Below are 16,712 nucleotides of genomic sequence, written 5' to 3'. Positions count from 1 at the left end.
TATGCAGTAAGAGTACAGATTTAAATTAGAAGAGTAGTTTTTTTGTGTACTAATTTTGGCTATGCCATACTTAAAATGCAATTACTGATTTTCCTTTATAAAATACAAGTTATATATGATAGTACTTTAGTGAACAAAGAAGTGGACAAAAGCCTAGGGTATACAGTAATACTAAACTGCAACTATACTAGCATTAAATATAAAAAGCTAGCATTAAATTAAATCAAATTAAATCTAGCATATATGCCAGTTGTGCCCTTTTGTGCTTGAGGGATGCTTTTCAAACAGGTATTGTCTAATCACTTCATGGCTTGACTTCTGCAATTTGCTGTATATCGGGCTGCCTATTAACCCCTGTATGTAGAGCAGAACAGGTAATCAACTCAAAAACAAAATTTAACACTACTTTATTTAAGATTGTCTATAGTGGTGATCCCAACCTTTTTGGCACCAGGGAATGGTTTCATGGAAAACAATTTCGGGGTAGGGGGATGGGTTTCCTCTGGAACCTAGAACTTGCAAATGCGTAAATGAAGCTTCACTCCCTCGCCCATTACTTATGCAGCCTGATTCCTAACAGGGTGTGGCCTAGTACCAGTCCACAGCCCGGAATTTGGGGACCTCTGGTCTCTAGTAACAGAATCTTTTACATCTGATTGTGCTCCACACCATTCTACTTTGCCTCCTTCTTACGCTTCAGTAATTCAGGGAAGTATCTTCTTGAGCTGCTTCCAAATATTATTCATTTGTCTGGATTCAAAATATATTTCAGACCCTTTTTCCAAGTAATGGTTTATTCATATTTCCATCAGGATCATCTTCCTGGCTTCTTTCACTTCATAATTATACCCAACATTTTTTCATACTACTTACTAGCATAACACCATACTTTCATTGCAATTTATCATTTTTTTTAAAAAAATGTCCTGTACCAGAAAAAGCTTTGTAGGTTTATATTTATGCTTAAAACACATGCTGCATTCAAAACAAAATACATTTTAAGGAGATAACAGTAATCATATTCTTATTAATTTTGATGTACAAATGGCCCAGTCACCTGTCTCATTCCCATCCATTCATTTCATGTCTGTTAGCAGAATAATTTTTCCTATTCTAACTTATTCAGTTGGAATGTTGCAATTTATCCCCAAACTCAGTGGATTCCTCCATTAAATTTATTGGGGTGTAACCTATATCAATTTATAAGTTCCTATTCTATACCTGTGATGATAAATGATACTAATGTGTACTAGATTTGAGTCTTTTGTTCATCATTTGTTCATAATTCAATTTATTCCTTTACTCAGTCCATAAGATTAGTCTACCTTCATTTAGATGTAGTATCTTTCTCTTTTCTCTTAGTTTCAGATACACACAATTTGTTTCTTTTTCTTTTATTCATTTCATTTATTAATTTTTGTTGTTTGCCATTTTCTTCTCTTATGTTCCAAATCACAATCAGCCATATGCTATGATCATCATACATGTTGTCCTCCACTTCTCTTTTTGACTTTAGTAAAATGGATATCTACATTCTAAAGACTAGTATCGTTTTAACAAGATGGAGAAGGCATAGATTAACTTATCAGATTGATATGTGTGCCACTTATAGAATTCCTTCCTAATGATATAAGATTGTTTTTGTGCACAGTTTGGCTAGTATACTACAAGCATAACCAAAGTCCAATTATGTCCAAGCATGCTTACTTGGTTTCTAATATAGAGACCATCGTATAAACTAACATACTGTTCCCATAACATTGAATGTTATTGTCTTTCATTTCAAAGACTAAAAAAATGGATACTAAGTATAATGGAGAAACTGGAGCTTTTTTTAAAAAAAATCAGTAATTATGAAAACATAATCTATGAGAATTTTAATTTTAGCCTGAATTTTCATAATTACTTTTATATTTGTTGTATGCTTTTTTATAGCATTTGAACAGCTTGAGAAGGCTTTAAGTGCAGCTCAGATGGCTGAAGAAGCCCACAGAAAATTGCAAGCAGAAATGGATGAAAAAATCAAAGCTATTGAAAAGGCAAATAAAGAAGAATGTGTGATCCTTCAACAGGAATTAACAAGGATGAAGCAGGAAGTGGTTAGTATTAATAAAATATGAAAATAATATAGATTCAGAGTTAATCATGATAATATTACATAATCTTTGACTTATCATAGCAATTGGGAACCAATTATGACCTACAAAGCCCTACATGGCATGGGTCCGGATTACCTACGGCAGCACCTGCTGCCGGCATCAACTTCCCTCTGTCCAGTGCGCTCCCACAGAGAGGGCCTCCTCAGGGTGCCTCCGATCAAAGAATGTCGATTGGTGGCCCCCAGGGGGAGGGCGTTCTCTGTGGGCGCGCCAGACCTGTGGAATCGCCTTCCGGTTGAGCTCCGGATGGCCCCCGACCTGCGCTCCTTCCGGCGTGATTTAAAAACTTATCTATTTGAACAATCTGGCCTGGTCTGATGGGTTTGGGGTTGGTTTTAAATACGTTTTAACACATTTTTAGTATTGTATTCTTAGCCATAATTATTTAATTCTTTTTAATCTCTTTTTTAACTTTTGTATTTACATTTTGATATTTATTGCCCTGTACACCGCCCTGAGTCCTTTGCGAGAAGGGCGGTATAAAAATTAAATAAATAAATAAATAAATAAATAAATAAATAAATAAATAAATAAATTTCTGTTTCTAAGTGATGTGATGATAAAGTGTGATCACATTGCTCCCTGTAGTTTGTTATTTATTTATTTATTTATTTATTTATTTATTTATTTATTTATTTATTTATTAGTTTTTATAAACCGCCCTTCTCCCGAGGGACTCGGGGCGGTGTACAGAGGAAGGAAGGTATACAGACCGAACAATAAAATAATAAGAAACACTAATGAACACAAACTGGGACCCCAATTAACGCTATCATGCCAGGCCAGCCTGCTGGAACAAAAAAGTTTTTAAGTCGCGACGGAAGGTACGGAGGTCAGGGGCCATCCGGATTTCGGTAGGTAAGGTGTTCCAGAGGGCTGGCGCACCCACTGAGAATGCCCTCCCCCTGGGGGCCACCAGCCGACATTCCTTGAGCGGTGGCACCCTGAGGAGGCCCTCTCTGTGGGAGCGCACAGGACGGTGGGGTGCTGACATCGGCAGAAGGTGCTCCCGTAGGTAGTCCGGACCCATGCCATGTAGGGCTTTGAATGTCATTGTTAGCACCTTGAACTTCACACGGAAGGCAACCGGAAGCCAGTGCAGCGCACGGAGGAGAGGTGTGATATGGGAGTATCGGGAGGCTCCCAAGAGTGTCCGTGCCGCCGCACTTTGCACCAGTTGAAGCTTCCGAGTGGATCTCAAGGGCAGCCCCATGTAGAGAGCGTTACAATAGTCTAGGCGAGATGTCACAAGGGCATGGGTGACTGTACATAAGGAATCCAGGTCTAGATAAGGCCGTAGTTGGCGAACTAGTCGAACCCGGGAGAAGGCCCCCTTGGTCACAGCTCCAATATGGTCTTCCAGGGAGAGCTGCGAGTCTAGGAGGACACCCAGGTTGCGGGCCCTATCAGCAGGGGGAAGTAACTTGTCCCCAATGTTAAGCAGTGGGACGTTCTGAATCTCCTGGCTTGCCGGTACGTACAGCCATTCAGTCTTGTCCGGGTTCAGTTGAAGCCTGTTTCTCCCCATCCATTCCCGGACCGCTTTCAGGCAGCGGGACATCACGTCTAGGGCATCACTGATATTGTTAGGAGTTGAGATAAAAAGCTGGGTGTCATCAGCATACTGATGGTACCCTACTCCAAAACTGCGAATGATCTCACCCAGCGGTTTCATGTAGATGTTGAACAGGAGAGGCGAGAGGACCGACCCCTGAGGGACTCCGCAAGCGAGAGGCCTCGGGGTCGACCTCTGTCCCCCTGTCAGCACCGACTGCGAGCGACCCTGGAGAAAGGAGGAGAACCAACGCAGAACCGTGCCTCCCACTCCCAGTCCCCTGAGGCGTCGCAGCAAGATACCATGGTCGATGGTATCGAAAGCCGCCGAGAGGTCTAATAAGACTAGGACAGAGGAATGGCCCCTGTCCCGGGCTCTCCAGAGATCATTCATCAGAGCGACCAATGCCGTCTCCGTGCTGTAGCCCGGCCTGAAACCCGATTGGTACGGGTCTAGATAAACCGCTTCATCCAGGATCTGAGGAAGTTGGTGCGCCACCACGCTCTCAACAACCTTCGCAAGGAAGCGAAGATTGGAGACTGGACGAAAGTTATTCAAAGAGGATGGGTCCAAGGTGGGCTTCTTGAGGAGAGGTCTCACCACCGCCTCCTTCAAGGCGGTGGGGAAGTGACCCTCACTCAGAGAAGCAGAGATGACCGCTAGGAACCAGCCTCGTGTCGCCTCGAGCTGCATAGGCCAGCCAGGAAGGGCACGGGTCCAGTAAGCATGTGGAGGAGCTCAACCTTCTCATAATCCTGTCCACTTCCTTAGGAGTTACAGGATCAAATTCTTCCCAGATGACGTCGACATGACTGTCCATGTCTTGTTCTTCCATCTCAGCCCAGTTGGAGTCCAGACCAGTTCGAATCCGAGCGATTTTATCCAGCAGATATTGACCAAATTCCTCGGCTCGACCCTGCAAGGGTTCCTCCCTCACCTCTTGGTTTAATAGGGAGCGAGTCACCCTGAACAAGGCAGCCGGGCGATTATCTGCGGACGCGATGAGGGTGGAAAAGTAGTTGGATTTTGCCACCCTTATCGCAGCGAGATAAGACCTGGTGAGGATTCTTAGTCGCAATCGGTCGGATTCGGATCGACTGGACCTCCAACGGCTCTCTAGGCCCCGTCTCCGACGCTTCATCTCCCGGAGCTCCTCGGTGAACCATGGGGCTCGCTGGGATCTGCGCCGGGTCAGAGGCCGCAAGGGTACAACTCGGTCCAGAGCCTCCGTGGCTGCCTTTTCCCAGGCTTCCACTAAGGCTTCCGCCGAGCTGTGAGCAGGGGGTGCATGCGAGTCCCTAAGCGCTGCCTGGAACTTATCAGGGTCCATTAGGCGCCTAGGGCGGTACCATCTGACTGGCACCGTGCACCCACGGTGGGGGGTGGCAAGGGGGAAGTCTAGCCGCAGGAGGTGGTGATCGGTCCATGACAGGGGCGTAATAGTTGTGGCACCCCCACCGACATCATCACGCCACCGTCCAGACAAGAACACCAAGTCTGGGTTGTGGCCTCTCTCATGAGTCGGCCCAGAAATTATTTGCAACAGGTCCATGGCCGTCATGGAAGCCATGAACTCCCGAGCCAGTTCGGACGATCCTCCCAGGGACGGTAGATTAAAGTCGCCCAAGACCATGAGTCTTGGGAATTCAACCACCAACCCTGAGAGGACATCGAGTAGCTCGGGTAGGGCCACCGCTGCACGATTAGGTGGTAGGTACGCCAGCAGCAGACCCAACTGCGCCCCTGGGCCGAATCTCAGTAGGAGAGACTCACACCCGACCATCTGAGGGACGGCGGTCTCTCGCGGGCTAAGGGATTCCCTGATGATAACTGCCACTCCCCCGCCCCTCCCATGAGCCCGGGGCTGGTGCAGTACCTGGAAACCTGGCGGGCAGAGGTCAACCAGAGGAACACCCCCCTCTGGGCCCAGCCAGGTTTCCGTGATGCAGGCCAGGTCCGCATGCTCACTCTCCACTAGGTCACGAATGAGGTGAGCTTTGTTAGCTGCGGACCTTGCATTCAGGTAGACCAGCCTTAGCATGGGAGGGTGCGCACCTTTGCTCCCGGGTCCTCCGGGGGAGAACAGAGGGTCGGAGCGTCTCACCGCCTGTACAGAGCGGAGATGACACTCCCGGTGACGATACGGCCCTCTGTCTGTGCACCTTCTGCCATTCCCCACCATCCTAGGGATGGGACGTTTGTCAGTACGCCACTGGGTGTTATCGGCGACTGGTCCTCGTTGTACGCCGTCGCGAACGGCCGTGGGCCTGGCATGCGTTATGGTGGCTGGAAGGCGTGCCTTTCCCGCGCAACCATAGTCTCCTCCCTCCCCCCTCCCTAACCCCACAAAAAACTTAACTAAGAACTTAATCAGGGGCCTCTTGTTGGGCTTATGCTGGAGGCCCCTGACCCTGCCTGGCCATCTCTCAGAGGCCCAGTGGTTGGGCCCGTCATCAAGATTGGATGTGATGCAGGCGGGTCGCACCCAGGAGAGTGGGGAACCCCTGAGGGCGTGCAGTGCTATGCTAGAGTATTGAACGAGCATAGTCACAGGTGGTTCCGGGAAGGCTGTCCCCTGGATGGTGAATTTGCAGGAGGGTCGAGTCGGGTAGGTGCGTATCTGGATCGTCGCCCTGCCACTGCCACTTGGCCGGGCGAACCCCCAGAAGCAGGCCACTCCTCATCCTCTCACGATGGGTTGTGTCTCTGCTTCCGGAGGTGGTCCAGAACGTACTCTGGGTGAGGCATACCCCATAGAGCTCTCACCTCTATGGGGTAGCAGGTGTAAGGCCCAGCCACTCTGCCACTGTGGCTAGCACCCAGGCCCGTTATGTCCTGTGGGGAGAGAATGGGCAAAGATGGGTGAGAGTGGGCAGAAGGCAGGATGGAGGGATCCATTAATTGGCGTCAGCTCCGGTGGTTCAGCCGCCCCAAACAGTTCCCTCCCTGATCCTCTGGGCGTTGTTCCCGGCCGCAGTTCCATGGCCCCTATTGCTATTCAGTTGCTATTGTAGGGCTGAATTCTCTGATTGTTAGGTGAGGTAGCTTCCTACACCAAAATCAATTGAGAAGCCATCAGGAAGTTGTAAGTCCCAAATCCTCAGAGAGGTAAGTAACTGCTAGTGGACGGGGGAGGATGTGAGTGAGTGGGTGAGGGTCATTGTGCAGGTTGGGGGTGATGTGTGAGAGGCATCTCTTGGGCTAGGGAAGACATTTGGATGCAAGGGATGTGAGGGGTATTCCACAGGTTGTGGAGTGGGTTGCGGGCATGAGTTGGTTTGTGAAGGGATACTCAGATAAGTAAGCATATGTAGAAAGCTCTATGCAGATCAAAGAAAGGGCATGAGGTACTCAATAAGGATAAGTGCATGGGGGTGCATGAGTGGTTGGTATGCATGAGTGCAGGAGGGCTAAGGGAAGGTATGCAGGTAGTGGAGACTTGTGACTGGCTTTCTAGGGAAGCTCAGCAGGGAAGGTTGTGTCAGCCTTTTCAGGTATACCAGGTATACCAGAGAGAAAACAGACAAGATGAACTACAGGTAGTCCTCGACTTACAATCATTCATTCAATGACTGTTTAATATTACAGTGGTGCTGAATAAAGGGACTTATGACCCTGCCCAAACATATGGCAGTTGCAGCATCCCCGTAGTCATGTGATTATGATCTTGGTGTTTGGCAACCCATTTACACTTAACAATCATGTCCCACAATCATGTGATTGTCATTTGCAATTTTCTCTGCTGCTCCTCCAAAAAGTTAACAGTGAAACCAGCAGGAAGGTTGAAGTTGCTGCCACCTGTTTAGTTCCTGGAAGCTTGCAGAAAAAGCTCCTTCATGAAATCAGATGAGATTCTGAAACAGAATCAGCTAGCCTAAAGTTTGGTTTTCTTTTTCTGGCACGTCTCTGGGAAGTAGTCATAATGATTGTAGCCAGCCTCTCCATCTGCTTTGGTGTGATGCTGTTCTAACTGTTCCTTGATGTTTATCATGCTATGCTGATATTTGTTGATAGCAGTCAGAAGATATGATTAAAACTCTTTAATTTTACAACATATGGACAGATTTAACCTTAGTTTCAACTGGAAACCCGTGACCATCCTAGACCAGTGCTTTTCAGCCTTTTCACCCATTGTATCAGTTTTAGGATATGGCAACATCCGAGTACCACCAGTCGCCTAGCAAAAACTTGATGACCAAAAAAAGTAATAAAGTACAGGTAGTCCTTGACTTAGAACAGTTTGCTTAGTGACTGAATGGCACTGAAAAAATGCCCCCCAAGCCATAGCCGAGCAAGACACCCGCCTGCCTGCCCAGCAGCATTCTTCCTCCTTTCTGAAGTTTTCATTGTTGTGAGCATTTCCGTTGAGGATTGGCAGCAGGGGTGGGGTGGGGGTGTTTGATTTTTATTTGTCCCTCTGCTGGGTGGTTGCAGCAGGTTTTGCTCACTTCACATGACCCTGGGACACTGTGGCTGTCATAAATATAAATCAGTTGCCAAGCACCTGAATGTAAATCACAAGACCCTGGAGATAAATAAAAAAATGAATAAATAAACCTTTATTGTCAAAGTACAACATGTGTACATTGAGATTAACTGAGCCTCCCCCCGTGCTCTCTCCCCCCAACACACAGTGACAACAAACCCTCCATCCTACCACACCATGTGAACCAACTACACCACACACCGGTCTCCCAAGTCAATTCTGCATAAGATTATGTCCCATTTAAAAGCCTAACAGCCCACGGATAAAAGCTATTTTTCAGCCTGTTGGTACGGCTGGCTATATTCCTGTATCTCCTGGTAGTAGAGTAAAGAGATACCGTCCAGGGTGTGAGTCATCCCTGAGAATCTTCCTCACTCTTCCAAGGCAACGAGCCCTGGCGATGTCATCCAGTGGTGTCAGGAAACAGCCCACAATGTCTTGTGCTGTGCTCACTACCCTCTGTATTGGCTATCAATAGACATATAGACATAAACAACATCTACATACTGTGCAGAAAAGTCAATGAAGAAGCCAAAAAGGAAGGGGGGAAAAAGGAAACAAAAAAACCCCAAAGCATCTTCCCACCAGCAATCAACACCCAGATGACCATTAACATCAAACCATCAATCAAGAAACTGCCAAACAAGGGAACAGCCAAACCAAAGAACCTGTAAGACCACTCCCACTGACACTGATAGGGCAAGTTATAAGAATATAAAGTGAAAGCAAACCCCAGTCTTTATTAGCACTGATGAAGTTACCTGTTTAGATAATGAAACATCTACAAGAAACCAAGCAAAGTCAGAGGGCAACAAGGAGCCCGTAATTTAACCCTAAATATTCTTCTTTATGTTTACACAACATACTAAGCTAAAAAGTATGAAAATTTCCCCATCCCTAGTTGCTTGCACTACATTTTGTGAATTACTCTAAGCAGTGCTTTTTTTGTAAAAGAAAAAGGTGCCGGAACTCACACGTCATACAACCCGCCTTGTTTTAGTTTAGCACATTCTACTGTACGTGTACAGTAATTTCTATCCAGTTAGTAAAAGATCTACTCTTATATACTCTTATTCTTATCACTGAGATCTTACCGCTTTAATTGAGTGCTTAAATCAAAGATGGCGGACGTGCTGGCGGACGTGCTGGGCTGAGCTCTGCAAGCTCCAGTAGCTAGGCGCCCCCAGGAGCCCCTCAGGGGTGCCTTTGTGCCCTCTGTGTTGGGTGGGTAGTGACAGGTAACGAACTAGACAAAGAGGCTGCTGGCTGCTAATTTACCGTTTGTCTGTCTGCTGGTCTACCGGCTTGCCGTTTGCGGCGTCTTCGGGCCGTTTTAAGCGGCGGCGTCAGCGTCGTCTTCAGGTGGTTCCTGGACTGTTTGTGGCGGCGGCGGCGTATTCGGGCCGTTTCGGGTCGTTTTGATGGCTGTCTCGGTCTGTTCTCGGCGGCGGCGATGACGGCACTCTCGGACCGTTTTTGGTGGCGGCGGCGGTGTTCCCGGGCCATTCTGTGCCGTTTTTGGCAGCGGCGGCTGCGTCGGGCCGTTTTCGGGCCGCTTGCAGCGGCGGCATATTTGGACCTTTTCGGCCCATTTTCCCCGGCGCCAATGGTGTTTTCTGGGCCGTTTTCAGCAGCCGCGTTTTGGCGACAGCGGCGGCGGTGTTTGCAGCGGCGTCTTTCTCAGCAGCAGCAGCAGTTTTGGCGGCGGCATGGCCCTCAATTCGCTCCGGTCCCCTGGTTGCTCCGCTTATTCCAGATGGCCTGGCGTCCTCAGTGACCTCAGTGGCCCCCGAAGGGGTCTGGGTTAGCCGGTTAAGCCCAGTGGAGCCCAGCTGAGTCTGGTCGTTCCGGAGGAGCCCGAAAGATCTGTGCTCTGCGCGGCACCTGTTGACAGCTTGTTGGTGCCGATGGAGCCTGACGGGGCCCGGAGGAAGCAAGCAGGCCCGGAGGAGCCACACTTTGGAAGGCCGCGCTCTGGAAGGCCCCAACCATTGGATAATTGGGGGCCCATGGGGCTATGGCCGGGAACAAAGCCTGGAATGGTGGAGCGGCGGAGGAACTATGGTGGCGTCTTGAGTGGCCGGCCATTAGCAGACGGGACTATTATGGCCTATTATACCTTCGCCTTGCACGAACATTTGTCTACTCACCTGCATATCATCCCCAAAGGACCCAGAGGGCCCTGGGTATAAGCCACCGTGAGAGGGTGGCTTGAACTTACATCTGCTGCCCCTAGAGGTGAGAGCTCTATGGGGTATGCCTTACCTAGAGTGTGTGTTCCAGACCACCCCTGGGAACAGGATCTGCAACCGTCGTGAGGATGGTGGTTGGCCTGTTCTGGGGTTTCGCCCAGCTTGAGTGGCAGTGAAGCTGAGTGGATGGTCTGGACACCCATCTACCCTCTGTTTTGGACCCTCCTAATTAATTAACATGGGACTGCCTTCCCCTGGATTTGCTCCTTATGCCTCGTCTTCGTTATACTAGCACGGACTTGTTCGCCCTCAGGGGTGCCCCCCCTTCCTGGGTGCGACCCGCCTTTCTAGCCACTTATAATCTCAATGAAGGGCCCAATTGTTGGGACCCTGAGAGATGGCTGGGCACGGGCAGGGGCCTCCGATATAAATTTAATAAGAGGCCCCTGGTAAATTTTTTAGCTAAATTTTTTGTGGGGTTAGGGAGGGGGGTGGGAATTTCATTTGGTTGTTTGGAAATGGGGGGTAGTCCATCAACTGTTGTTCAGGCCAGGTCCGGGATTGATCGTGGGGGGGGGAGCGGGGGTCGGTTGCCTCCGGAGCTCCAGAGCGGGTCATGGGATTACTTATTCCCATGACATTAGGGAATGGCAGCAGGTGTATGAACAGAGGGCCGTATCGACTTCTGGGAAGGCCTCTCCGCTGCTTACAAGCGGTGAGGCACTCCGACCCTCTGCTTCTGCCCCGAGGTCCCGGGAGCGAGGATGTGCAGCCACCCGAGCTCCAGTTGGTGTACTTGAACGCCAGGTCCGTTGTTAATAAGGCTCCTCTTGTCCGGGATCTGGTCGAGTGTGAGCATGCGGACCTGGCATGCATCACGGAGACTTGGTTGGGCCCAGAGGGTGGTATTCCTCTGGTCGATCTTTGCCCACCAGGTTTCCGGGTGCTACACCGGCCTCGGGCTCAGGGTAGGGGTGGGGGAGTGGTGGTTGTCATGAGGGAGACCTTGTGTCCGCGGGAGACCACCGTTCCCCAGATAGTCGGGTGTGTGTCTCTTCTTGAGATGCGGCCCTGGTGTGCAGTTGGGCTTGCTGCTGGTGTACCTTTCGCCTAGTCATGCAGCAGCAGCCCTGCCTGAGCTTCTCGATATCCTCTCTGGGTTGGTGATTGAGTTCCCCAAACTTATAGTTTTGGGTGACTTCAATCTACCATCCCTGGGAGGATCATCTGAGTTAGCTTGGGAGTTCATGGCTTCCATGGCGGCCATGGACCTGACACAAGTAATTTCTGGACCGACTCATGTGGGAGGCCACACCCTTGACCTGATTTTCTTATCTGGATGGTGGTTAGATGACCTTGGTGGGGGCTCCCCAATTATGCCCCTGTCATGGACCGATCATCATCTCCTGCGGCTGGTCTTCTGTTTTGCCACTCCCCACCGTGGGTGTGTGGAACCAACTAGATGGTACCGCCCCAGGCGCTTAATGGACCCTGAGAGGTTCCAGGCAGCGCTGGGGTCCCCACCTGCCTCCTTCGCTCACAACTCGGCGGATGCCTTAGTGGAAGCCTGGGAAAGGGCAGCCACGGAGGCTCTTGACCGAGTTGTACCCTTGCGGCCCCTAACCCGGTGCAGATCCCATCGAGCTCCATGGTTTTCCGCGGAGCTTTGGGAGATGAAGCGTTGGAGACGGGGCCTAGAGAGCTGTTGGAGATCCAGCCGATCCGAATCCGACCGATTGCGACTAAGAACCTGGGACGTTCACAGTCGGTGTTGGTAGGGGGGCAGAGGTCGACATCGAGGTCTCTCGTTTGTGGAGTTCCTCAGGGGTCGGTCCTCTCGCCTCTCCTGTTCAACATCTACATGAAACCGCTGGGTGAGATCATTCGGGGTTTTGGAGTTGGGTATCATCAGTATGCCGATGATACCCAACTTTTTATTTCGACCCCAAACCACCCCAGTGATGCCCTCGACGTGATGTCCCGTTGCCTGGAGGCGGTTCGGGTCTGGATGGGGAGGAACAGGCTTCAACTTAACCCCGACAAGACTGAGTGGCTGTGCATACCGGCATCCCGGGATATTCAGAATATTCCATCTCTTTCCATGGGGGGTGAACTATTGCCCCCCGTAGATAGGGCTCGCAACTTGGGAGTCCTCCTAGATTCACGGCTTACTTTGGAAGATCACATGGTGGCTGTGACTAGGGGGGCCTTCGCCCAGGTTCGCCTGGTCCGCCAGTTGCGGCCCTATCTAGACCGGGATGCCCTATGTACGGTCACTCATGCGCTCGTGACCTCTCGCCTGGACTACTGCAACGCTCTCTACATGGGGCTGCCCTTGAGGACCACTCGGAGGCTCCAACTGGTACAAAATGCAGCCGCGAGAGTTGTGTTGGGAGTCTCCCGATACTCCCATGTTACACCTCTGCTCCGTGAGCTGCATTGGTTACCAGTTGTCTTCCGGGTGAGATTCAAGGTACTGGTAATGGTGTTTAAGGCCCTACATGGCATGGGTCCGGAGTACCTTAGGGAGCACCTGCTGCCGGCATCAACTTCCCTCCGCCCTGTGCGCTCCCACAGAGAGGGCCTCTTCAGGGTGCCACCAATCAGAGAATGTCGATTGGTGGCCCCCAGGGGGAGTCCTTCTCTGTGGGCGCCCCGGAGCTATGGAATCGGTTGCCGGTTGAGCTCCGGATGGCGCCCGACCTTCGCTCCTTCCGCCGCGATCTGAAGACACATTTATTTGAACAAGCTGGCTTGGACTGATGGGGGATGGGTTTGGTTTTTATTGTCATTTTTAATATATGTATTTACTGTCTTTAGCTTGGGCATATGTTTAATTCCTTTTTAACTTTTGTATTTATGTATTTTTTATATGTCTGCCCTGTTCACCGCCCTGAGTCCCTCGGGAGAAGGGCGGTATATAAATAAAATTATTATTATTATTATTATTATTATTATTATTATTATTATTATTATTATTAATAATAATAATAATAATAATAATAATAATAATAATAATAATAATATGTTAAGAAAAGCTAAATTTCAGTTGTGGTTGAAGCCAGTGACCAGCAACACCAGAGACCTTTCAAAATAAGCTGTCAATTTTTGCTATGTATATTTATTTATTTATTTGTTTTATATACCGCCCTTCTCCCGGAGGACTCAGGGCGGTTTACAGACCAATAAAGTGAGATACAATAAAACAATAAAACAATAGAGTGAAAAATTTAAAACCCAAATCCATCAGGCAAGGCCGGCTTGTTGGAATAGATAGGTTTTTAGATCACACCGGAAGGAGCGAAGGTCAGGGGCCATCCGGATTTCAGTTGGTAAGCGGTTCCAAAGTATTGGCGCACCCACCGAGAATGCTCTCCCCCTGGGGGTCACCAGCCGACATTCTCTGACCAGTGGCACCCTGAGGAGGCCCTCTCTGTGGGAGCGCACAGGACGGAGGGGTGTTGACGCTGGCAGCAGGTGCTCCTGTAGGTAATCCGGACCCACGCCATGTAGGGCTTTGTATGTCATCACTAGCACCTTGAACTTCACCCGGAAGGCAACTGGAAGCCAGTGCAGCTCACGGAGCAGAGGTGTAATATGGGAGTATCGGGAGACCCCCAAAAGCATTCGTGCAGCTGCACTCTGCACCAGCTGAAGCTTCCGAGTGGTTCTCAAGGGCAGCCCCATGTAAAGAGCGTTGCAGTAGTCAAGACGAGAGGTCACAAGTGCATGGGTGACTGTACGCAAGGCATCCAGGTCCAGATAGGGTCGCAGCTGGCGCACCAGACGAACCTGAGCGAAGGCCCCTCTAGTCACAGCTCCTATATGATCTTCTAAGGAGAGCTGTGAATCCAAGAGGACACCCAGATTGCGATCCTTATCTACGGGGGGTAATAACTCACCCCCGATATTAAGAGATGGAATACTCTGAATATCCTGGCATGCCGGTATGTACAGCCATTCAGTCTTGTCCGGGTTGAGTTGAAGCCTGTTCCTCCCCATCCACTCCCGGACCGCTTCCAGGCAACGGGACATCACGTCGAGGGCATCACTGATGTGGTTTGGGGTCGAGATGAAAAGCTGGGTGTCATCAGCATACTGATGATAACCCACTCCAAAACCACGAATGATCTCACCCAGCGGTTTCATGTAGATGTTGAACAGGAGAGGCGAGAGGACCGACCCCTGAGGAACTCCACAAACGAGAGACCTCGGGGTCGACCTCTGCCCCCCCGCCAACACCGACTGTGAACGTCCCAGGAGATAGGAGAACCACCGAAGGACTGTGCCTCCCACTCCCAATCCCCTGAGACGCCGCAGCAGGATGCCATGGTCGATGGTATCGAACGCCGCCGAGAGGTCTAATAGGACTAGGACAGAGGAATATCCCTTGTCCTGGGCCCTCCAGAGATCATTCACCAGAGCGACCAATGCCGTCTCCGTGCTGTGCCCGGGCCTGAAACCCGATTGGCACGGGTCTAGATAATCCGCTTCATCCAGGACCAGCGGGAGCTGATGCGCCACCACACTCTCAACAACCTTCGCAAGAAAGCGAAGGTTGGAGACCGGACGAAAGTTATTTAACACAGCTGGGTCCAAGGCGGGCTTCTTGAGGAGAGGTCTCACCACCGCCTCCTTCAAGGCGGCGGGGAAATTACCCTCACTCAAAGAAGCAGATATAACCGCCTGGAACCAGCCTTGTGTCCCCTCCCGAGCTGCATAAGCCAGCCAGGAAGGGCACGGGTCCAATAAACATGTGGTGGAGCTCAATCTCCCCATAATCCTGTCCACTTCCTTCGGAGTCACAGGATCAAACTCCTCCCAGATAACATCGACAAGACCGTCTGTGTCCTGTTCGTCAGACTCTGCCCAGTTGGAGTCCAGGCCGGTCCGAATCCGAGCGATTTTATCCAACAGATATTGACCAAATTCCTCAGCACGACCCTGCAAGGGCTCCTCCCTCACCTCCTGATTAAGGAGGGAGCGGGTCACCCTAAACAGGGCGGCCGGGCGATTATCTGCGGACGCGATGTGGTTAGCGAAGTAATTAGACCTTGCAGCTCTTATCGGTGCGGGATAAGACCTAATATGGGTTCTTAGTCACAACCGGTCGGATTCGGATTGGGTGGACCTCCAACGGCTCTCTAGGCCCCGTCTCCGACACTTCATCTATCGGAGCTCCGCAGAACCATGGAGCTCGCTGGGATCTGCACCGGGTCAGGGGCTGCAAGGGTACAACTCGGTCAAGTGCCTCCTTGGCCGTTCTTGCCCAAGCTTCCACTAAGACATCCGCCGAGTTGTAAGCAGAGGAGGCAGGTGGGGCCTTAAACGCTGCCTGGAACTTGTCAGGATCCATTAAGCGCCTGGGGCGGTACCATCTAGTTGGCTCCGTACACCCACGGCGGGGGGTGGCAAAACGGAAAACCGGCCGCAGGAGGTGATGATCGGTCCATGACAGGGGCATAACAGTTGAAGAGCCCCCACCAAGATCATCAAACCACCGTCCAGATTAGAAAACCAAGTCAAGGGTGTGGCCTCCCTCATGAGTCGGTCCAAGAATTACTTGTGTCAGGTCCATGGCCGTCATGGAAGCTATGAACTCCCGAGCCAACTCAGATGATCCTCCTAGGGATGGTAGATTGAAGTCACCCAAAACTATGAGTTTGGGGAATTCAATCACCAACCCTGAGAGGACATCGAGTAGCTCAGGCAGGGCTGCCGCTGCGCGACTAGGCGAAAGGTACACCAGCAGCAAGCCCAACTGCGCCCCAGGACCACATCTCAAAAAGAGAGACTCACACCCGACTATCTGAGGAACGGTGGTCTCCCGCGGACATAGGGTCTCCCTAATAACTACCGCCACTCCCCCGCCCCCACCATGAGCCCGGGGCTGGTGTAGCACCCGGAAACCTGGTGGGCAAAGATCAACCAAAGGAACACCGCCCTCTGGGCCCAACCAAGTCTCCGCGATGCAAGCCAGGTCCGCATGCTCACCCTCAACTAGATCCTGAACAAGGGGAGCCTTATTAACAACGGACCTGGCATTCAGGTAGACCAGCTGGAGCTCAGGTGGCTGCACATCCTCGCTCCCGGGGCCTCGGGGAAGAGACAGAGGGTCGGAGAGCCTCACCGTTTGTAGATAGCGGAGATGACCCTCCCGGTATCGATACGGCCCTCTGTTCATACACCTGCTGCCGTTCCCCAGCGTCCTGGGAATCGCTAGTCCCACGACCCGCTCCTGAGCCCCGTAGGCAACCGCACCCCGCTTTCCCCCTTCGCGATCAATCCCAGGCCTCGCCTGAGCAACGGTTGTTGGACCA

The 16,712-nt window shown here is 50.6% G+C and overlaps 1 protein-coding gene across 2 annotated transcripts in view; it reads left to right on the top strand.

The window, feature by feature from the left end:
• GOLGA4 (golgin A4) overlaps positions 1–16,712 on the top strand; it is a 97,677-nt gene that overhangs the window by 43,723 nt on the left and 37,242 nt on the right. For both annotated transcript variants that reach the window (XM_083377250.1, XM_083377249.1), the window contains one exon: positions 1,936–2,099. In XM_083377250.1, the coding sequence (XP_083233376.1) occupies positions 1,936–2,099 (164 nt within the window). The remainder of the gene's footprint in view (positions 1–1,935; positions 2,100–16,712) is intronic.

This window comes from Vipera ursinii, assembly GCF_947247035.1.
Source record: "Vipera ursinii genome assembly, chromosome: Z".
In the NCBI taxonomy this organism is placed as follows: Eukaryota; Metazoa; Chordata; class Lepidosauria; order Squamata; family Viperidae; genus Vipera; species Vipera ursinii.
This window is presented reverse-complemented; position numbering and strand designations above follow the sequence as displayed.